A 23,446-nucleotide genomic window follows, 5' to 3' on the forward strand; every position below is an offset into this window, starting at 1 on the left:
ATAATAGACATACCATCAGACTGAGTTGTTTCCACAGGGGATGTACTTCGGACGGGTGACTCGGTAGAAACAGAAGATCCTTTCTGGCTTTTATCAGCACTCTCTCCTTGACCATCATGTGCAGAACTTTGGGAAACCAACTCTGAGTTGGCCAATCTGGGAGAACAAAAATTCCTGTTGCCTGATCTGATACCATTTTGCTTAGGCAGGCTGGAATAACACTAAAGGGGGGAAATGCATATAATTTCAGCACGGACCAATCCAATGAGAATGCATCTATAGCACTAGCAGTTGGATCTGGTTTGTAGGAAACATAACTTGGAAACTGATTATTGATGCGAGAAGCGAATAAGTCAATGTCTGGCATGAACATTAATTTTTCTAAGGCATGAGACAAGGCATCTTTGTCTAGCATCCACTCTGACTCTCTCTCATTTCTCCTGGATTCAAAATCAGCAACCAAGTTATGCTTTCCTGGTATATGGGCAACACTCAGCCAGATTCCCCTGTCCGTGCACCATTCCCAAATTTCTTTTGCCATCAGATTACAGCTATGCGAATGGCTAGAACCCATATGATTTAACACATTGACTGCTGTTGTATTATCACACATTATTCTGACATGAAGTTTTTTCTTTTCTTTTGCAAAGGTTTTCAGAGCCAGTAGAATAGCATGCATTTCTAGCTGGTTAATATGATTCTGGGATTCAGAGAAAGACCAGTTTCCTCCCGTTGAAATCTCCCCACAATGAGCACCCCACCCCAAGAGTGAGGCATCTGTGGTTATAAGGAGCTCAGGTTTAGGGTGGTAAATTACATTGAAGGAATTTTCAACATTTCTAACCCACCACTGTAGCTCCTGAAGGGCTCCATGTGACAATGTCATATAGGAGTCAAAATTGCCTTTATTTCTTTTAAGAGCTGCAGTTTTGTCAGCTTCGAGTTGTCTGTAATATAAAGGACCATGCATGACCCCTGGGAAACTTGATACTAGTTTACCAAGTACTCTGGCTACTTCTCTGATGGTAATTTTGCCATGCTGAATATCCTTGCATGCATCGCATATTCCTTTTGCCTTCTCATTGGTAAGTCTGATAGTCATTGTCACTGAGTTTATAAGAAAACCGAGGACTATTATCTCTTGGGAAGGGATCAAGAGAGATTTCACAGGGTGTACAATGAAGCCAAGCTGCTCAAGAATCAGCATAGTCTCTGTGACATTCAAAATACATTGATCATATGTCTGCGCTTGGAGATAAACATCATCCAAGTGAGCAACTGATATGTGCCCTTTAGTATGCAGGTGGGCCAGCACTGGCTTGAGTATTTTAGTAAACTTCCGGGGGGCACAAGCTAACCCATTTGGCAGACAGGAAAACTGGTAGGTCTTATTTTCCCAGTGAAAACGTAAATACTTTCTGTCTGATTTCTCTATTGGTATAGAGTAATAGGCATCCTTCATGTCTATGCATGCCATGTAGCAATTTTGGGTAATCAATTTTGTTATGGTGCCAAGAGAATCCATTTTAAAATGATAGTTAGTAACAACCTCATTAAACTTTTTCAAGTTGAAAATAAGTGTATGAGTCCCATCTTTCTTAGGTGTTAGAAAGATAGTTGAGATTATTTGTTCTGGATCATAGCTAGCCTCTTCAATTACCCTTTTCGTAAGCAATTTTTGAACTTCCAGGTTGATGTTCTTAGTATCAGTCTCATTGTGCTTGTTTGTTGGGAGTTTATGTTGCACTGGAGTGTCATCACATTGGATGCTTACTCCCAGGACATCAGATAAGATATCCTTGTCACTAGTTAGTTTTGTCCAAGCTGAGTAGTGTAATTTCACCTGCCCAGCTGTAAAATTGGTACATCGGCTGTGAAGGTAATTCAATAAGAGTGGCAAAATTTGTGTAAACATACTTACCGAGTTTTGGATTTCTCTCAATTTTTTGACCACTTGGTGGCTCTCTGGCCCTGTTGTTTGCCTTGGTTGCCCCGGTTTTTGAAAGGGTGCTTCCCCCTAAAAAAGAGTCTTTCCTGGCATATTTCGATTGGGGTCGGTAGCTTGCAGTGTTTTGGGGTTTCATAACCTTCCTCAGTTTACTAGTTTCCCTTGCATCTTTTAGATGCTTGGACAATTCGTCCCCAAAGAGTTGTTGTGAAGTAGCAGGTATTTGAAATGAGCATATTGACTTATACTCGTAGCTTAGTGCAGGCTTAATTTGTTCCCGTCTTAACTGAGACATCTGGGTCTGTACATGACCCAACATTGCAATGGTATCGGCCAGATTATTTATAAGCCCTAGTGTATTATCAGCATTTGCAGTAATCCACTGAAGGGTTTGTAAATTGACAATAGCTGTCTTATTGACAAGCTGCTGAAGATTGGCAATTTGTAAATCAGCTTTCCGCTGGCGGGCATTTAATTGCGCCCATATCTCCTGATTTACCTTTATCTGTTTGAGTTCAGGACAATTTGCCGAACGTTTGTGTTTTTCAAGAATTGTCTTGATTTTATCGGGATTTAGTTTCTTACCCCATCGCTTTTTGACAAGAGTTGTCACATCCTCATCCAAATCATCGCCGGTGGCGTCTTCAGTGTCATAGGCATCAGCCAATGAGTTGAGCATCTTTCCTTTGCTACTTTTTTGGTCGGTGACCTTTTTAGGGGTTTTATTACGCTCGGTGAGCACTTTGACAGCATCGTCGTCCTCCAATTCATCGCTAGCATACAAGCTAACATTATCATCCATGTGAGGAGAGGTTGAGGGCCCAGCCTCCTCCTCTGACTCTGGGTCAGAGGCTGACATGCTGTCTTCACCTCTAGCCTTTCGTTTCTTGGCCGGTGCCCCTTTAGTGTCGCACATGTTCTCAAAAATGGCCGCCACCTTAGCCATATTTTCGTTAATTGAGAAAATAGCCTTGTTAAGGCTGCCCTCCTTGGCGCTCTGTGAGCTTCTTGAGGTGTCCTCGTGCGATTCATCCATTTCAGGAGCGGCATTGTTTGAATCGCCCATCCTGATGTTTTCGCTGAAATTTGAGGAAAAATCAAACAAGTATGGACTTCCACGTACCTTAAGCTTGGAATTTTGTAGAAAGGATTCCAAAGGAGCGCAGGATTGCGGATATTTTCCTTGGATTACGGAGCAGAAAAAAAAATGGCGTGAAGATCTAAACCAGCAAGCGAGCACTGACCAGCAGCATGCGCGCGCATCTCATGTGACTCCGTAGTGACGTAGACTGATGACAGGATAGAAGTTTGATAGTATGGTTATGCTAATTATTTTTAATTTGGCTTTTCCATCTTTTCTTTAGGCTTAATATATCATGATCAGGTGTCGGTATATCTATTCGTCTTTGGCTCGTGATTCACAAACTCTTTCCTAGAAGAATCTTTTCCCAGAGAGGGAAAGGGGGGGGAGGTGGAATGCCATTCCATCCCATGGTTACCTTCCGCATTTCATCAGCCTTCCCTGACAATCCGCTGGTACCCAGTCTATTCATACTCCTCGGCCTTAGTGGAGAGAGGCACACTGAGAATAAAGTGCTTTGCCCAAAAAGACAATGTAGTGAAAGACCCAGTCATTTATCAGGCCCAAAGCCATATTTAAAAATCAAGATGTTAAGAATAGAGAAGAAGGTTTTTGGGCTCTAACCCGGTCCATTTTGTTTCTTTAGCTCAGTGATAGTTTTATTGTATAATTTTTTACAATTTTTGAAACCACCACCTTGAGAAAAAAAAGTAGTTTAGCTTTGCGGGCCCGTTAATTAAGTTACCCCGCGGGCCTTGAGAAACGGACCCTAGGTCTCGAGTTCGGACCGCTTGACCTACAGTCCACGCGCACAAAACATGACGAGTAATTCAATTTTCAGACATACCTATGACACGTGATTGCGCCTTTTGTTGCTTCTATGCCTTAGAAATTTCTGGAAGAATCAAACTTTGAATTTGCGTTCAATTCTACCTTCTTTTTTCATTAAAATTCATCTTGGGTACACAATTGACATACACTCCGCGTAAGAAATATATCAGAACCAGCAATGACTCGAAATGACCAATTTTATTTCAAGTGTTGACTGTACCTATAAATTTAAACAGCTAGTAGAGGAAACTCATTCACACGTTTTCTTCATTAACATTATAATTTTCACTTTTCGTTTACTTCAGTCTCATTTGAAACAAAGTTAAACAAAATGAAACAATGAACCCGTTCTACCTTGAGAATTTTTTTTATCATGGGTAGTGTGTTTTTGTTAGAGGTGTGCAAGAAAGAAACACGGAATTACTGAGAAATTGTTCCCTGACCTTCTGATGTTCCTCTGGTGATTTGCATAAATAAAGTTTTCGTGATCAAAAGTGTATGGCTTGTGCACGATCTGTTGAACTCTTTATTGTCCTTATCGAACGACAAGCATGTGTCACTTCCTTCTCTTCTAAAAACCTTATGTATTCTTAACTCAGGAATGTCTTTCTATATGATATGGATGCAAATAAAAGTTCAATTTTTTCTCCACCTTACCTTCCCTTCTAGCGATCGTATTTTTTATGAATTGACTTTCAATGCCTCAATAGATATTCAACTATCACAATTTACGAATTCATTGAGGGCAAAGTGCGTTTCTAATTGTATCCTTTACTGCTTGTCTTACTTCTTTTATCTTCCAGCAGTATATAAACGGATTTAACGTCGAATTAAAGAAAACGACGATAACTGTTATTTCCCATATGACAAGCGCATACGGGTGATATGTTTTAATATAGAGAATCATAATTTCCAGTATACTATATGGCGCATAACAAGCCTCTAACCCTAACTGCAACCACAGAGCACTGTACACCGCCTTTTTGTATCGCGGCGCCATGTTCAATGAATTTGGTTGGCCTACTTGATCGAGCACTTGAGTCTGACGATGACTGAGAGCATGAAAAATCTTTGTGTACGCACCAATTGTGATTACAAGGCAAGATGGTACATAGATACGACCAAAGCAAAAGGCTATTTTGTATCAGTAAAATGAGGCATAAAGCAACGAAAATAGATAGAACCCAAAATGTGGTCACAGCGACATATATGCGCTTCAAAGTTACAACATGTTTATATCTCAGCCCATAGTTAGTAGAGTTCCCCTCTATTAACTATGCTCAGCCCCAATAACAGAGCGGAAAGTCTGTCCACGCTTATAGCTATCATTGTCGACAGAGATACTGTGCATAATGTATAGCTTGCTGCGTAAAGAGCATAGACAAGGTATGAACAGATCTAGAGACTCCAATGTTCGAAAGCTATGGACATCAAGTAGCGAACATAAAGAGGCTGGCTAACAACACCAACCAATAGATCATTTGTTGCCAGCGAGTGATACAAGAGTTTCGACGGCGGATGAAGGGAAGAAACTCTTCGAAGGGAAACAAGGATAAGAGAATTCCCAAGGAATGCTGTGAAGATGAAGAAAATTCCGACCACCGAGAGAGTTATTGATTGATCTCGTAATCTATCTTCTATAGAGGGAGAGCATCACTTGCCTACAGATGTCTTCATCTGTGTTCCAATTCCCGTTAAATTTGTCATCGCCATCGTTTTTCAGTCGCTTTGCGTCTCTCGCAGGCTATGATCTGATCACAACGGAAGATACTGATTAAGTTTCGTCTTTAGAGCACCCACAATGTCACGATCGCTTAAACTTTACTAGTACGTGTTAATCAATTTAAAGTCTGCAGTCAAACTGTCTGCGATGTTAATTTTTTTTCAGGACTTTTCCCTCGTATGAATCTTCAGAAAGACAAATACATAAAGACATCTGTGTAATTTCCATTTCCTGGCGCAACAAATTATCCGTCTCTACCTAGATGAACTTTTGCAACTAGAACAGTTACTAGAGTAATTAAATGTTTTGTGTCAAATTTATTTGTGTGCAGTTGAGTATTGCTTTTAAAGTTTTTCCGCGTTTCACTCTCTGTTTTTGGATCTTCCTTTTTTCATTCTCTATATACTCATCTCTTTTATGTCGGAATATTCCTGGTAATTTTCCCCAATGATTATCAGCAAAAGTTAATTTATTTAGAACTGTGATCCCATTTTTTCTCAGATGCGCGTTTGACTATATCTATATAAAATATGGAATTATTTTGATACAAAACCGACTGTTATGTATACCGTAGGGCAGGTGATCGAGTTTTCCTCGTTGCAATAAAAGGTTTGAGTTAGGTACCGATTAGCATTAGAACTAATATACTGAGAAAAGATCAAGACATAGGTGACATTCTTATCATTATTTGTCGAGCATGTGAGCTGTGTTTTCAATTTTGCGAGCACGAGCAGTTGTCAAATTTTTTTCTTGCGAGCAGTGAGCACTTTAGAAAATACAGATGGCGAGCAGCGAGCACTTCGAGTACTTCGCAAATTTTCCGCTCGCCGAAAACTCTCTTTTATTAATAGGATACGTTGTATTGCGCTAAGTAATAGCTAATAATCTAGCTAACACTTCCAAAACCGAACAATAGGTGCAAAGCTAGGGCGGTTCAACCGGTCCCAGCATCTTACAACCAATTGTGCCCTGCTCAATGCCAAATTATGTCTCAGTCGTAACTACACGTGAGTCAGTTAGGGTGGATGCTCATGAACTTTAAGAGTTTTTTCTCAAGGAGATGTACTAGATCCAAAGGCCGCGATATAAAGTTTTCCATCTCTTTTAGCCCGACGCTAAAATGGAAGGTGTTTTTTTGGTTATCTAATGTAAATAACGTGAGATTCGGTATAACAAGCATCTCGGGCTTCGGTTTTGATGATCGGCAATCTGGTTTCCCGCTAATTGACTGAAAAAGCTTTAACGCAATGAAGCTTTATTTATCTGGAGGCTTCTCAGAATCTAACCAATAACAGCCGAACGGATCTGACAAACTCTAGTGGTAGCTCTGAAGATCAAATAGTACTAGTAATAGTAGTACTTCTCTAGATTACTTTCTACCCGTTCGCGGGTGCCTTTCGTGAAGAATTCTAACATTTCGTGTTTCCGCGCGACATGGAAACATAGTTTCTAGACATGTCTCCTCGTTTGGCTAAGCCATTAGCTTTTGATCAAAATAATTAAAGCAACATTTCATTTAAGAATTTCTGTGAGCCGGTGAAGCCCAAACGACCGAGGGCTGTTATTAATGCTGTTTTGTTTAATCGGGTTTCGTATGCCACCGTTTGGCATCAGATTATAATAGCTATTATTACTAGTGGCCAGGAAGCTTCCAAGGTTGATAAAAACACTACAAAATGCGATCCGAGTACACTGTTTAGATATATTGAGTCCGTTCATTTTATTTCCCATTGCCCACTGGAAAATCCATATCTACAAACCCTGATAATTTGCTAAAAAAATAGGCATTTATAAGATCAACATAGGTTCGCTAGTAATGTTGTCTCCACAGAAGATTATGTCATCTCCCGTCACGTCGAGCTTCCTCTTAATTTATCAGAATTTCCTGGTAAATAGATCTTGTTACAGTCATGTTTCCTTGCTCAAACGAAAGAAGGTTTGAGTCTTTAGGTAAAATACCCGGGATACTGGTCAAAGAAAGAACAATTTTAAGGCTAGCTTCCAGTAATGAAAGGGAATCTACTGAGGGTACAAGCAAAACCAGTATGAACTATTACATGTGGTCCAAGGACTGGGAACTACCGAATTCACGAATTTGATTGGCTGAAATTAATACTAAAAGCGGTCTAGATTTTCCCATCTAGACCGGCATCTAGACCGGTCTAGAAAAAAAAAAAAAGTACAAAGAATGTAAAAAAAATTGGGATATGAGACACAGCCATATAAGAAACATCTTATTAACCGAGCTAGGTCGATCTGTATGGGAGAATCTTGACCTCGGTCGCTGGTACAGACCCCACTGCGTTCGGTCTCTCCTGGCGACCTCGGTCAAGATTCTCCCATACAGACCTCCCGCTCGGTTAATAAGAACCAAGTTTTGACAGAAATGAAATATTTTGGGCACTTGTTAATAGGCTGCGACCAGGCCTTTTTTTTTTTTTTTTAATTTCCCTGAACGGAATCACAATGCTAACTAAGCAATCAAGCTAACCCAACTCACGTTGTGAGTTCGTGATTAACCTATAGATGATGAAGAAATAAGTCAATAGATGAAAGATCACATATTTGAACTGCGGAACTGTACCCCTCTCAAGCACAAAGCCTGTGACGATCAAATATGATAAAGAATAAGCCAATCAACGAAATGCTTGTCATAGCGCTTCGTGCGTTTTCCCGATAAGACATACAGCGCCTCCAAGTCAGCCACAGGCTGAACTCTTGAAGAAAGACTGAAGCCAGAGGTAAGGATGTTTCAACCTCTTTGTTTTAACCATATCACAACTGCTTTATCGTTAATATAAATTCTGTAAAAAAATAACTACGAAGCAAGATTAACAAAATTTCCTGCAATCGAGAACAAGTTAACGAGAATGCGAGCATGCGTGCAGTTGCAAAAATTTTGCGACCACGAGCAAGCGAGCACCCGTGTAATTTTTGCGAGCAATTCGAGCAAATGCCAAGTTTTACGAGCTCTTTTAAATTGAATGGAACAGTTCGATACCTCTCATTTAAGCCCGCTCACGCGACTGTTCGAGCTGTTTAGTTGTCATTATTTCAGTTTTGGCTTTCTCAATGCCGTCCTTAATGATAACAATAGTAGTATAGTTTACGTTCTTGGGCATTGATGTGTTGTGAGTCCTTCTCAGAATCACTTTAATGCGCGCCTAACTCAGTGTCTCAGAGTCGAATCCAAAAGATATTTGTGCTTGCGTACAAAACCTTTTTATTTAGGCGTTTCTTTGACAGTGCGACCAGAAAACTCTCTTTAATCAATTTTTCAATGAAAAAAGGTTTCTTTTCAAAAGCATGTCACCTCGCTCTATGTTAGGAAATCCAGGGCTCAAATAACGCTTTGTAAAACGGCTTAAAATACAAAAGGTAAACATTAAGGAGGTTAACCATTGCACTGAAACATAATATTTGCATCTACACGCAACCTTGTAAAATCTATTAGAGAGTTTTCTTAGAAGAAATTTTCTAAATTAGCTCATTTCTAAGGATACAAAAGCTTTTCTTCTGCACAAATCAACAAAATTCACTGCAGCTACTAACAAGAGTTATATGTTAGAAGTCTTAACTAAATAGAGGAAAAAATGAAATTCAATTCATGAGCTGAATTATTCCCATTCCGCAGTGGGAGTTGGACTTTCTGACTTATGCAGCTGTGCCATCCTGTGGGTTGTCATTGGCCCCTGAAATTAAATCACAAAAATATAATTATATAATTTGCATAATCATAAAAAATGGAATTAGTTTTAATTCAGAAGTAATGTTGGCTGTTATTGTCAAAAGAAAATCTTTTATGAACAAACCACACTTTACCATCTGGTTCTTCCAATACAGCGTAACAAAACCTTTGAATCAAATCATTTCTTGCTATCTCCTCGCGCCCCAAAGCTTGAGCCAGAGCTTCGTAATTTGCCTGACCTCCCACCATTTGACGCCACTTGTTTAAGCATGAGAATGCCCTTTCGTACACATCATCTTCATCAATCTGTATCTGTACTATGATGGTTTCTTGGATGCCCAAAGCTCGGCTGAGACGTTTCCAGATTTCCACAGTGTGTGTGGCAAGTTCAGCAATTTCTCTGTCTGTGGGTACACCTTCTTTCAACACACCTTCTATTCTCACTGTTAAGAATGCAGTCATTTGCAAATACAAGTCAGTTTTTATGTCTGCTAATGAAATTTAAAGATGGTTCATCTTTCAACTAATAAGTCCATTTATTCACATTACCTGATTTGCTGGATAATTTATTTAAACTCAGTGTGCGTTAAGAGAAGTAACTTCATTGCTTGATGATAAATTTTAGGGGCTGAAAAGCTTATCTCAATTTAAACAGACCTCACCCAGCAGGACTTAACTTTATCCATCAGAAAACATGAAATATTAATTATAATAGTTAATAATAGTAACAACAATAAAACATTTGTACCTTAAACTTAGGTTTTCAGTAAATCTACATTTCAGAATCTCTAAAACAAAACAAGTTTTGAATAGACTTTAAATTAACATCACCAATTTACAGGGAAATATCAGCATTGATGAACCCACACAGTGGTCATTCCCTTTACAGACAATTTCTCACCAAAAGGAATGAAAATACAAAGAATACTTCAATTCATGCTCAATTCTCTTTTTACCTTGTCTCCCACCTGTGCAGGCCACAGCAAGCAGATTACGATTCCAGTTGAAGACAGCATTACACAGGACAAGACACAAGGAATAGGATGCCACGAAGTGCCAGCATACCTCTAATGCTGTATGATCAGTTGTATTTGTGATCGAGATGACACTGTTATTAACCAGGTGGACCAAACACGCCACAGCCAGGCCATGACAGCAGCCAATAATGTAAAAGGCCTTTGATGAAGTGAAGGCATTGAAAACTCTTTCTTCAGCAAGGACTGATGCTATTGTCACAAACAGTGTTATAAGGAGAAATAGAATGACGGCTCCTGTGGAGAAAAAGTACATACTGTTACAACTCTTTCACAGCTGCAATAATAAAAGGAAAATGTTTTCCATTATCATTTTTCTGTCTATTGTATTGTTGGCACACTGAACAGATGCAAATTAGTTAAACACTCATGTTCAACTTCCATACAACAAGCATCCACTGAGCATGATATCATGCAAAAAGTGAAATATCATTGTCCCATTATACATTTTTCAACAATCTGCAGAAGAAAGCACTGTTCTCCCAGTTTACAAAAGCTTGAGAACACTGCATGGACAAGGCATTAATATCTTTTATTATAATCTATCAGAAGTGATTAGCAAGTACTCATGTTCACCTCTGAGCAACCAAAGAGACAAAACTGTGCTTGAACAATTTAATTTCCAACCCTTTTTCAGTATACTGACAAAAGTCAACTATTTTTTTTTTTTTGTGGTTTCTGTGTGGTATATACCAAAACAGTTTTTCACCTCAGAGTCGGTAAATGTGGCAGATATTTCTCCATCACTATTCACCCCTACTTCATTGAATAACTGTCAACTATTATTGGTATTAATGCTCCGACCAGAAGTTTTTTTTTTTTCGAAGTCATTCCTTCATCAAAGCTTTTTGCACCAGAGTAGGTGTTAACTACTTTCAAGCACCAAATTTTGCAAGCAAGGAAAGCGTTATGAATGTTTGTTTACCATTATGGCCACCATGGCCATACATCTGGAGGTAGGAAAGTAATTGGAGACCTACCGGTATTCATTAATTGACACCCTCAAAAGATTTGTGGCAAGACGTGTTCTGGTAACAGATATATACTCCGATAATGGAATAATTTTGTTGGAGCAGATGTGAGCTGAAACAAAACCTTACAGCATTTTAATCCTCTGGATCAATCCATCTACACCTCATTTTGGTGGCATATGGGAGAGTCTAGTTCAGTCATGTAAGAAAGCTCTGAAGGTTGTCCTTCATGGCCAAAAACTGACAGATGAAGTCCTCGAAACAGCTTTTGCCAAAACAGTAAATGTTGCTCTTTTGAATGGCAGACCCCTCACTAAGGTCAGTTCAAGTGGCAATGATTTGGAAGCCATCACAACAAATCATTTTTCTCTCTCTCATGCAAATCATCTTTTACCATGTGGGGTTTTGTCAGACACAGAAATTTCCAGTGAGAAATCAGAGGGGGAGATAGAGGCAAGTCATTATTAATGAGATCTGGACAATGTGGTTATGAGAATATGTACCCACTCTGATTGCTCGAAAGAAATGGAATTGGAGCACATGTAAACTTAAGATTGGAGATTTGGTTCTGGACACTGACGGGAAGACACCAAGAGCAGATTGGCCCCTTCTGCATGTCACAAAAATGGATCCAGGAAGAGATGACACCATTCATGTTTATAAAGTTAAAACGAAAGCTGCAGAATACAAGCAACCAGTTGGGAAGCTGGTGTTACTAGAGGAGTGTTCCACCCAATTTAATTGAACACTGGCCAGAGAATGTCCCAACTGAACATTGACATTTTGTTGGGTTTTTTGTATATATTTTCTTGTTTGCACACATTGCATGCCATTACATTAGTGGCACTTAGGTCAGGCAATTTTGTGTGACCTTATTGTTGAAGTTCGCACGTCAAGCTATATCTCGAAAATATTCGAAAAACTAATGTACAAACGCCTAAAATCTTTTGTAAAATTAATAAGAATGATATATTTTTCACATCACCATATGGATTTAGAGAGAACTGCTCAACTCAACACGCAATTCTGGATATTCTAAATAAAATTCAAAACAACATTGATAAAAAATTATATTCCTGTGGCATTTTCATTGACTTGAAAAAGGCCTTCAACACAGTTGATCATTCGATTTTGTTGCATAGATTACACTATTAAGGAATTAGAGGATTGATTAATGACTGGTTCTCGTCATACTTGTCTGTCAGGATGCAATCAACCCAAATCGGTTCTATTGTCTCTAGCAAAGAGAGAATAGTGTGTGGAGTCCCTCAAGGTTCTGTACTTGGTCCGTTCCTTTTCTTAATTTATGTCAATGACATGCACCATTCCTCTAAAAAGTTTAATTGACTTTTACCTATTTGCTGATGATACCAATTTACTATATGCAGAAAAAGATCTAAACAAACATGAAGTTGTCATCAATGAAGATTTATTAAATATGTGTGAATGGCTGAATTCAAATAAATTATTTCTTAAAACATATCTAAATTTAATTTCGTTATCTTTCATCCTTATCAACACAAACCATACCGAGAAGTAAACCTTAAAATACTTGATAATAACTCGGAGGAATTAATATCTCTTGAACGTAAGACATATTTTAAATACCTAGTTGTTCTAATTGACGGTAATTTCTCCTGGAAGCACCCTATTAACTACATTTCCATGAAAATAAGCAAAGGCATCGGTATTATTGAGAGGCTAAGACAGTTGGTACCTCTCACTACTCTTATAAACATTTACCACTCGCTCATTGAACCGTATATTTCCTATGGTCTCGTTGCTTGGGGCCGAGCCACGAATACTCATCTAAAGGAAATCGTCATTTTACAAAAGCAGGTTCTTCGTCTAATGTATTTTTCTCATTATACATCTCACAGTGCTCCTCTTTTTAGTTGTTCGGGAATTCTACCGATAAAAATGCTTTACTTCAAATTGGTTGCCTCTCTGTTACATGACATCAAAAATCATTGTGCTCCTCCCAATATTTCTGAACTTTTTACTCACTCTGAACAGGTTCACTCCTACTTTACCCGTTTCTCAGTAGCTGGAAGCTTTTACATAAAACAGGCGAGAACAAATCATCAGTTGCTTTCTTCGTAAGCTAAGGAAAGCACCTTTTAAATGTAAGCTAACTCACATGCTTTTGAAAATTCTTGAAATTGAGGAGATGAATGTTGACTGGTGCTACCTTGACGTTTCTAGCTTAAATTTGTATTTCAACTGATTAGCTTTCACTTTGACCTGTTAAAAACTCCCTTATGTGACTGGCTCAGTTAAAACCTTTAACATGATTAAACTATTATTTATTATAATTTATTTTTATTTGCTCATTTATTTATTTAATTGTCGTGTGTCGGTGCGTGTGTCTGTGTGTGTGTGTCTCTGGGTGTGTGTGTATGTGTGAGAGCCTATACAGTGTCTGTTTAGATAGCCCGCCTAGAATAGCTTTGCTAACTGAGGCCTACAAAGGCCTTTATTTCTTTAATTAAAAAAAAAATAAAGTCAATGTTGTTGAGAAGAAAAGAATTAACAACAGTACCAGGAGGCACTCCTTGATAATCTTTGTCACATAAACACTCTTTATCATTGATTAACAAGTCAAAATACAACTTACTAAACCTTTTACAAAATTTTGTGACTGCTTGTCAAAGAAAAGTATACAAGAAACCATTAAAAAAAAGTTCATGGACATGGACCCCCTAAGCTATGAACTACCACGAAAAGTTCATTTCCAGCCTTTCATTCACCACAATCTGAGTTCAGTGGCTCACAGCCACTTTGATTCTTTTACAGAATTGAAATAAAAAAAAACAGTTACCATACTTGTCAGTGCCCCATCTGACAGCCCACCCATCCAAAAAATGCCTCTTGCATGCATAGCAGGCATATGTTTTGTGAAGGATGCTAGAAGCCTATCAAAAAGTACACGCATAATGGCAAGTCATTTAACATGTCACTGCTTTCTCAAATTGGTGTAGAACAGTTAAAGTATTCACTTTTAAGTGAACATTTTCTTCAACTGCAACATGTAATGCAGTGTACTCGCGATTTTAGCAACAAATAAACATTTTAGCAGATATTTTTTTTGGTCAAAATTTTTTTTCACATCATTCACACAAAGAGTCACTATCAAGTAAAGAAAAGTGAGATTATCAAAGTACAGATATGGTTTGTGATGTGGAAAATTTCATTTGAAATTTAAATATTCTACTTTGTTCAAACTTCCCCTAAACCTCAACAGATGAGAATTGCATCATACGTGGAGAGGTGTGTACAAAGACAAGATAGCCAGCTTATCCCATAATGGGATCCCAGCCTGAAACCAAGGCAAAGAACTCAACCCTGAATGTTTGCGAGGACTTCATTCCCCTTACACCTCACAGGTTGGGTTCTTTGCCTCTTGACTGGGCTTTGGGCTGCATGCGATTCCCCTGGGAACAAGACTAAACAACGTCAGATTAAAATAACATTAACAGCTTTTTAGATGCCTTTGTAGAAATGGATGATTTACACTTTAAAAGACTTTAGAGAACTGAGACTTAGTCAAAAGGGCACTTTGAACCTCCATCTTATGCCTCAATGCCAGCACCAGCTTAGCTGCCTATTTTAAAGAAAGGGGCTTGGCAGTGCCTATTTTATGGCAGGCAATTCTATATCAATCACTTAAGAAATAACTCATCTCTCATCCTGGAAGCTCAAACATTCTTTAAGACCATAAAATTATTTCAACTGATCACTAGTCATATCCGTTTCTGATTGAAATCTAGACAAGACTTTCAAAATCATTATTGGCAATTGTACCATAAAATCACAATAAAATACTAACACAACTCACACAAAGAACAAGCTAGTTAGGCAAGTTGTGTAGAAAGAATGAAAGGCTGATAACTCAAACCAGTGGTGAGCTTCTAGCACTAATGACAATCTCTTGAATAACAGCTTGCCACAGTAAATGTCACTGCCATCCAATCTGTCTATAGTTACTGTACTAACTATTGGGCAACTTCACATCTCTTTTACCAACAGAGAACATTAAAGTTAATTCTTGTCATCACTCTCAAGAAATAAGAATTTCAGGATCAAGACATGCATTGCAAGGTGAAATGCAAGTCCAAAGTGAAATGCATGTCAAACTAGTTTAAATACATTTTAATTTGAAATAAATTTTATGGAGGCTCCATAGAATTTTTACTGCACTAGATCTACATGTGAAAATAGCATGAGCTTTAAAATTGTCACCATGCATGCTTCTTGTCATTCTCCTTGTGCAATGGACAGTTTAAGCAGTTTGAACACCCCACCAGTTAGCAACATGAGAAGGAAAAGGTGGTCACTGGGCAGGTAGCTGCTCAACAGTGGTGTTGCATAGTGTAGAAGGAATGCTCTTTTTTCAGAAGCATAAATACTACTAAGTTGAATTCAAATTAAAACTAAATACCCAATGTCATGTTTGTTTTTAAAATAACATTTCCATTTAAACAAAATTGCAGATTTTTCCATGGTTGCTAAACTTACTAAAGAGCTGAAACCAAGAGAAACAAAAGATGGAGACGACAGGAAGCCTACACAGTCTCCACTCTCTCGCAGTGGAATAAAGCAGGCCATGTGAATGAAGTGCAATACCATCATTTCCTTGCAGAAAAAGAAGGTATCAAACGAAAAATTGTTATAAAAAAGCATATGCCATGATAAATATGGCCAAAGAAAATTTAGTGAATTTAATCGCAAAGAGGACTGCAATTGTTTCCCTTAAGTGTCAGGAAGGAAAGAATGCTAGTTAAATATGATTAGAAGGTCAAAGGTTTTGGTAATTGATATTAATAAAATGGAAAGATGTTTGTAAAGGAAAATTTTCTCTTATTTTCTTTAAAGGATGCAAGATGAGATGACAATGAAAAATGAAAAGAATCCTCAATCATTCTTTTTTTTGACAAATTCACATTGGCTGTTCAGGATTACATACTTTAATTCACTCCTTTTTACAAGAAAATTACAAGACCGACTCATAAGTTTTATGGGAATCAATAGACAAAGGTTATTGATGGGAGAATATTACGTACAGTAACAATGAAAAGTCAAAGCAGAACCTTTTGCAGAATAAGGTATCTGGGTAAATCCCAACTATTGTAAACTAAGGTACTCTAGCTGTAAACTCAGAGTTGTAATGAAGTCATCCAAACGACTTGAGTTTAATTATTGTCACCTTTTTGACTACAGTGTTGTCACATATTTTCAGCACTACCAATGGTGGACTACGAAGTTTTTCGTTTGAGTGAGTTAGTTCTCAGATCTCTGCAGTTAAAGGGTCGATTTGTTTGACATTTTAATACATAATATTTTAATTTTTTATCTGAAAAGTGTCTGTAAAATAATTTAAAGTAATTCCTGTTACAAAAAAGACAGATGTACAGGTAATAAATTTTATAATTTAATATTGCACCTTTTGATTTTGTTGGACTATAAGCATATTTTTGACCAGCAAATGATTATATTATTGCTACTTTGAATGCAGTTCTCTAAATACATGCATATTCCTGCCTAAATAGGTTTGTGGCATGGTCCACACCATTCAAGTGCATAATTTAATCAACAAACCCCTCCTTCAAATCCTAATTAGCACTATGTATATGGTATGTAAAATCTATTTAAAAGGTGTGTGATCACTAGTTCAATTTAGTACTTACCTTGTTCACTGATGCTATTAACAAGCTATATAAATTGTATTTAACTCACCTTAAAAGGACAATTGGTTACCTATGTTTTCTCTATTTTAATTCTATTAAAGGGGTTTTAAGTTTATTTTCAGTTGTCTCATCTTCAACTTGCTCCTATTTAAATACTATGTGAATTGGCATTTCAAACCTATGCAGATGCTATTTATATGCTATCTTTAATTTTCTACGCTAGCCTACTCAAAAGTGTATTACATAGCTTTTACCTACACTATGTAAAGGTTCCGTTTGACTGGTAAAAAAGTACGATTTTTTATCAAAATTTGTAGCAAAAGTCATTTGAATAACACCCCCTCTGTCATTTTAAACATAGAATTTTAATACACTGTTCCTACTTTTTACATAGAGCAGCCACATAGCATTTACATAGGTAAACAGCTATATAAATTGTTTTTAACTCACCTTAAAAAGACTATTGGTAGCCTAAGTTTACTCTATTTTAATTCTATTAAAAGGCTATAAGTTTAATTTTCATTTGTCTGAGCCTCAACTTGCTCCTATTTAAATACTATGTGAATTGGCATTTCAAACCTATGTAGATGCTATTTATATGCTATCTTTAATTTTCTAAGCTAGCCTGCTCAAATGTGTATTACATAGCTTTTACCTACACTATGTAAAGGTTCCATTTGACTAGTAAAAAAATAGGATTTTTTATCAAAATATATAGCAAAAGTCATAGCAATTACACACAATTTGAATAACACCCTCTCTATCACTTTAACATAGAATTTTAATACCCTGTACCTACTTTTTACATAGAGCAGTCACATAGCATTTACATACTTAGGTAATAAATAGTGTCTGATTCTAGAATAGCATGAGCTTTAAAATTGTCACCATGCAAAACAAATATGACGGCTCCCTATGCTGCATGATTTTCATCTAAAAAGGTGTATTAAAACAGTATAGGTCAATGCAGTTTTTATGAAATGGACTTTAAGGTTTGCAGTAAACATACCCATACTGTTGATAGGTCTGTTATACCTTTCAAAGAAGTTAACAGAAAAGAAAACAGTGAGGGAAAAGATTGCAAAATGAAAGATTCTAAAGCTTATGCATGCTCGGATATTAATCTCGGAAAAGTGTCATTTTATGACCATATTTTTTGGGAGTAACAAAAAAGGAACTTTTGAGCGAGATTTATTGTGTTTCCTTCTGTGCATGCATGTTTTTTTAAATTGGCTCAATCTTTACCACATACAGTTCCTATCAAATAGCCTAGTTTTGTTAAAATCTGTCAGTTGAGCTACTCAAATATATTTAGAAAAATTAGATATATGAGAATACTGGCAAAACCATTTTCAGAACAACCTTGAGTTTTATAACCATCTCAAAATGTCAGGCAATATCGTTTCCATAATGTGACAAAAACTGAATGATCAGTGAAAAATTTGCATTTCAAATTTGTTGAAGATAATGTTTCTATGGTAATGTCATCACTCTAAAAATTGATAGAAAAAATAGAACCCTTTTTTTATCGCCTGCCAAGGTAAATTGATCTGTTAAGATAAACTTTGAGATAAATTACTGAGGTTTCCTAGTGAAACTTGGCCTCTGAAGAGAGGTTCGTTCATTATAGATACTCTTGAGGGAAGCGGGGCATCTTGAGTACAACAGATTATAGCAGTCTAAAGAAGCTTGGAGTTGGAGTTCCAGCCCCTTGAGTAACTAACTATTTGGTGTATCACTTGTCTCATGTTTGAAGAACCAGTGAAAGTTTGTTAATCTGCGAGCTTCATCGTCTACTTCGACTAAATAAACAGAAAAAACCTGACGCCATTCGTTTCAAATGACACATGCACACAAAGAAAATGGCTTAATTTTTAAACTCATGAGAAACTTTTTAGGAAATAGACCGGCTGGATTCAACGACAATTAAATCAATAAACATTGAACTGACAGTGAGACTACGTAATTCAATTCCTATGAAATCTAAGTTAATATTATTCAAAAGCGCGATATTACCATTCCTCACGTACTGTCACCTAGTGTGGCATTTTTGTAAAGCGAGTGACACTCGAAAGCTTGAAAGACTACAAGAAAGAGGACTTAGAGCGGTTTTCAAGGATAAAAGTTCTAGTTATGAACAACTATTAGAGAAGGCAGATCTGCCAACACTACTAAATAGTCGCTTACAGGATCTGTGCATACTTATGTATAAAGCAAGGCATAAACTGTGCCCTGCATATATAAGTAACATCTTTAAAAAACCAAATAGTAATTACAATCTGCGGCAAGCAGATTTCTCTATACCTAGGTATGAGACAGTCACCTATGGCAAGCACTCTATTAGATATTTAGGGCCTAAGCTATGGACAAAACTACCCAAGAGTATCAGGGACGTCACAACCCTAACGTCGTTTAAAAGCAAGATACGCCAACTTAATATAAGTGAACTTTTAGATGATGGCTGCGCAGGCTGTAGCCTTTGTTCATTTTGACTTCTGTGTGTTTTTACTATAAATCTCTTAATAAGTTAACTATAGATATTTTATCTACTACTGTATTTAGTTTGTATATTCTCCCCTAATTGGTGTCCCCAAATTAGTAGGGGATTTGTTCCCTGGCTAGACGGTTTTTGACACTCTAATAAAGTTTCTCCTTCTTCTTCTTCGTTAGGAAGTCATCTGATAAATATTGATTCGACCGAAGTTTTTCCTCAAGTTAACATTTCAAACCCAAAGAGGCATTTCTGCTAAATTCCCACTAAAACACAGCGAAAAGATAAGCCAAAGTCGGATTACTTGAGGCAAGACTATTACTGCTATGAAGACGCAATTACTTACTAGCTATAGTATCGATCAATTCGCCAACCAACCCCACCAACACAAGACTTGCACAGCAAAAAAGGCCAATGACGGTAGTGTCAGCGCTAGCCATAACTTGGAAAATCCACCGAAACCTCACTAAAATAATCCGCCTTAGACTGTTGTAAGAGTGACTCAATCCTGAAGCTAGAATATGTTATATTTTCTTAAAGCCTTCTACCTTTAGTGACTTCAAAGCGTAAGAAAAGAGGATCGGTCATTCGACGTGATTTAAAGGTTGGAGGCCGCATCAAACTTAACGCAGTTTTACTTGGCAATTGAAGTAGAGTAAAATGTAATTCTAAATTAACTTTTCTCATCAGATCAAACACTTCACATAGAAACTCGAGATTCATTAAAGTAAGGCATCAAAATTTATAGACTAACCTTCATTTCAAACTTTTTCTTCGTGTTTATGTTTTGATCTTCAGCAAATCAAATTTCAAACTTCACATGTACGAGCTTTTTTCGCGTTTTGTTCGCACTTTGATTATGCAAACATCCTCATCCAAAAAGCGAGCAAACACCAAAAGTATAATGCTGATGAACATCTCTCTCGGAAAAATATTCCAAAGCGTGGCCGACCCGCACAGGCACGCAAAAAACATTCGCAAATTTAGTTTCTCTTTGCGCATGCGTAATAAAACTATCCTTTGAGACAACCATGAGTAGCCGATGCTGGTCAAAGGTCAAGTACCAAACGGCGAATTACGTCGACCGGGGGGCCAGGTTCAATTCCTGGGCGATTTAGGCGTACTGGTGTACCCTCCTTCAGGCGTTACTCGGCGGAACCATTGCACTCCGGTTCCGTTAAGTATATATGTCGTCCGGCCGTTGCAGCACTGACCATTGCACACCCCGACTGTTCAGGTGCCCCGTTAGGCGGGGAGCGCTTCCGGGGGGCCAGGTTCGATTCCTGGGCGATTTTGGCGTACTGGTGTACCCTCCTTCAGGCGTTACTCGGCGGAACCATTGCACTCCGGTTCCGTTAAGTATATATGTCGTCCGGCCGTTGCAGCACTGACCATTGCACTATAGGGTCCGTGGCCGGGGGCGCCTGAAAAACAAAAAAAAAAAACTGGTGTACCCTCCTTCAGGCGTTACTCGGCGGAACCATTGCACTCCAGTTCCGTTAAGTATATATGTCGTCCGGCCGTTGCAGCACTGACCATTGCTCTAATGGGTCCGTGGCCGGGGGCGCCTGAAAAACAAAAAAAACCGTACTTACCTGACGCGGGTTAGGGTCTCATAGCATGTAGTTCTCTGCATTATGGGACTTGTTACCCAACAGCAATCATTGCACACCCCGACTGTTCAGGTGCCCCGTTAGGCGGGGAGCGCTTCCGGGGGGCCAGGTTCGATTCCTGGGCGATTTTAGCGTACTGGTGTACCCTCCTTCAGGCGTTACTCGGCGGAACCATTGCACTCCGGTTCCGTTAAGTATATGTCGTCCGGCCGTTGCAGCACTGACCATTGCACTAAAGGGTCCGTGGCCGGGGGCGCCTGAAAAACAAAAAAAAAAAAAAAAAAAACATGGCGGAGAAATTGGCGGAGTAAACTGATGGGACTCCTTCACTGGTGCACTGGTGCATTGCACAGTGGGCCCTTTACCGTAAATTCACTAATGTGAGCTTTAATTGAGCTTTGTTCTGTATATAACACTATTCATTGAATAAATAATGTTGATTTAAAAAAAAAAAATACCGTCCGAAAGTAATGAGCACATTACTAAATTAGATACCTTGAGTATGGATGCATGTCGTATGAAACATGTCACTATGCATAGGTAACGTAGTCTATGGTTAACGAGTAGAACATGCTCTACCGAGCAAGCAAAATAAACCAAAATACAAACACGATGTACATTTAAACTTTGACTCAGCGCGAGCAAGTGTTCTCTAAGACCAACATGCAAGCATATACGCCAAAACTTAACAGCAAGTCTTCGCAAATTGAGAATTTCAGTCAGTGCCAAAAGTCTGACAAATTTCAATTTGAAGTAAGTTATTTAAAAATAATATATTTGAAATGTGAAAGAGAGGCAAAGGACTGACAATTGCGGGAAAACTTAATAAGGGTTGTAGGGCACATTTCTTCGCCGCATTTATATTCAACTCAAACTACAGCAAAGTCAAACTTACCTTTGTCATGGCTGCTATCACCTTGCCCATGGTTTGAATCCATATCAGGATCCCAGCAGCCATAATACGGCGACATTGCAAAATCTTGTTGAGAACCTATGCCTTAGTAACTTTCCCTGCGTGTGACAAGAGGCAATAGACGTTTATTCTCACGCGGGAGAAGTTAAATAAATTCAGGATCAGGCGATGGATTGGTTCGGGCTTTTGATAACTCAACCAATCAACTTCCCCGCCGCTCCAAATATTGATGTAACGACATCCATATGTGCCATGATGTGGTGAGTAACGCTAGCCATTACTAAACTGAGAATCACTCACCGCGGAACCTAGTTTTACTTCTACTGATGCTAGCTTTAAGTAACAAAGCTTCCCCTGTTATTAGGGACGGACCAAGAATTTCCAGAAGCTTCACCGAGAAGTACTCCTTTTAAAATGACGCAGGAAAGATCCCTAAAAATAACATCTCTCGAAGCCAAAAACAAAACAAGACTATGAAAGTTTATGGCGCAAAGCGCCCTGCGATAACAAGGAGGAACATCGCTGGGGTATTTAGAACAGGAATAGAGCGCAAGAAAAAAGCAGTAATTTGACAATATGCAACATTTCTTACAAAGTTTAATTCAATATTCATTTTCATGTTTAATACTTCAGTTTAACTGGTGTATTAACGGTACATTCCCAATTATTTTGGGCCCTTTACTGGTGCGGCTGGTTAGTCTTTGTACAAACATGGCATACAAAAAATACGTAAACAATCATGATTACAAAATCAATGCTTTACATAGTTATTATTGATAGTACTGTGACTTACTTTAGGGCACTTGCTTTACAAAACACATCTGAAAGCCGTGTGAACAACAACAAAAGACAGAATGTGCATTTCTCTTTAACTGAACAACTTGTCAGCAGAAAAGACTGTAGCGAATTTTGAAAAAAGAAAGTTTCACAGGCCAATTATTCGAGCACCGATGAACATTCAGACAACAGCAGCATAACATTTTTTGTGTCGGAAATTAACCTCAGGCAACCGTAAACACTACTTAAGCCAATTCATCTTACCTTGACTTAATATGACGGAGCGTTGAGACTGCAGAATGGAAACTATCAAATGTTGAGGACTGTCAAGAAGATAGTGCGACCTGTAGCTACGTTGCATTGAATGCCGTAAGATCTTGATAAGAGCCCAGCGAAACTGCGTCGCGAGCAAAATATGACTACTCTACGAATTTCCATAAGGACACTAGGCTACGAATGTAGTACGACCGAGCTACGAAAATAATACGATAAGGCCACAAACATGGCACGACTAAGCCAAGAATATAGTCACATCTAAGTTACGAATGTAGTACAACAAAGCTACGAATAAAATACAACTAAGCCACAAATATAGCACGACTAAGCCAACGAATATAGTCAAGTCTAAGCTACGAATGTAGTACGACAAAGCTAAGCCTACGACTAAGTTACGAATAAAGTACAAATAA

At 38.1% G+C, this 23,446-nt stretch overlaps 3 protein-coding genes across 3 annotated transcripts in view; all 3 read right to left on the bottom strand.

The window, feature by feature from the left end:
* The window catches only part of LOC148717591 (uncharacterized), a 3,972-nt gene extending 958 nt beyond the window's left edge, over positions 1-3,014 (bottom strand). The window contains exons 1-3 of the mRNA XM_088743736.1: positions 1,922-3,014; positions 258-1,851; positions 1-126 (exon numbers count right to left, since the gene is read on the bottom strand). The exon at positions 1-126 is cut by the window's left edge and continues 958 nt beyond it. Coding sequence (XP_088599862.1) covers positions 1-126; positions 258-1,851; positions 1,922-3,014 — 2,813 coding nt within the window. The remainder of the gene's footprint in view (positions 127-257; positions 1,852-1,921) is intronic.
* The window catches only part of LOC148717587 (uncharacterized), a 61,119-nt gene extending 40,694 nt beyond the window's left edge, over positions 1-20,425 (bottom strand). Inside the window, exon 1 of the mRNA XM_088742875.1 lies at positions 20,209-20,425. The gene's annotated coding sequence lies outside the window, so the exon portion shown is untranslated. The remainder of the gene's footprint in view (positions 1-20,208) is intronic.
* On the bottom strand, positions 8,000-22,038 carry LOC148717592 (uncharacterized). Its single transcript, XM_088743737.1, has 4 exons — positions 21,963-22,038; positions 10,228-10,542; positions 9,406-9,714; positions 8,000-9,275 (listed from the first exon to the last, which is right to left on the bottom strand). The coding sequence occupies exons 1-4, from the start codon at positions 22,036-22,038 to the stop codon at positions 9,238-9,240; spliced, it is 738 nt and encodes a 245-aa protein (XP_088599863.1). The 3' UTR covers positions 8,000-9,237.
* Positions 22,039-23,446: the final 1,408 nt, after the last annotated feature.

This window comes from Stylophora pistillata, chromosome 13 (genome assembly GCF_964205215.1).
Source record: "Stylophora pistillata chromosome 13, jaStyPist1.2, whole genome shotgun sequence".
Taxonomy (NCBI): domain Eukaryota; kingdom Metazoa; phylum Cnidaria; class Anthozoa; order Scleractinia; family Pocilloporidae; genus Stylophora; species Stylophora pistillata.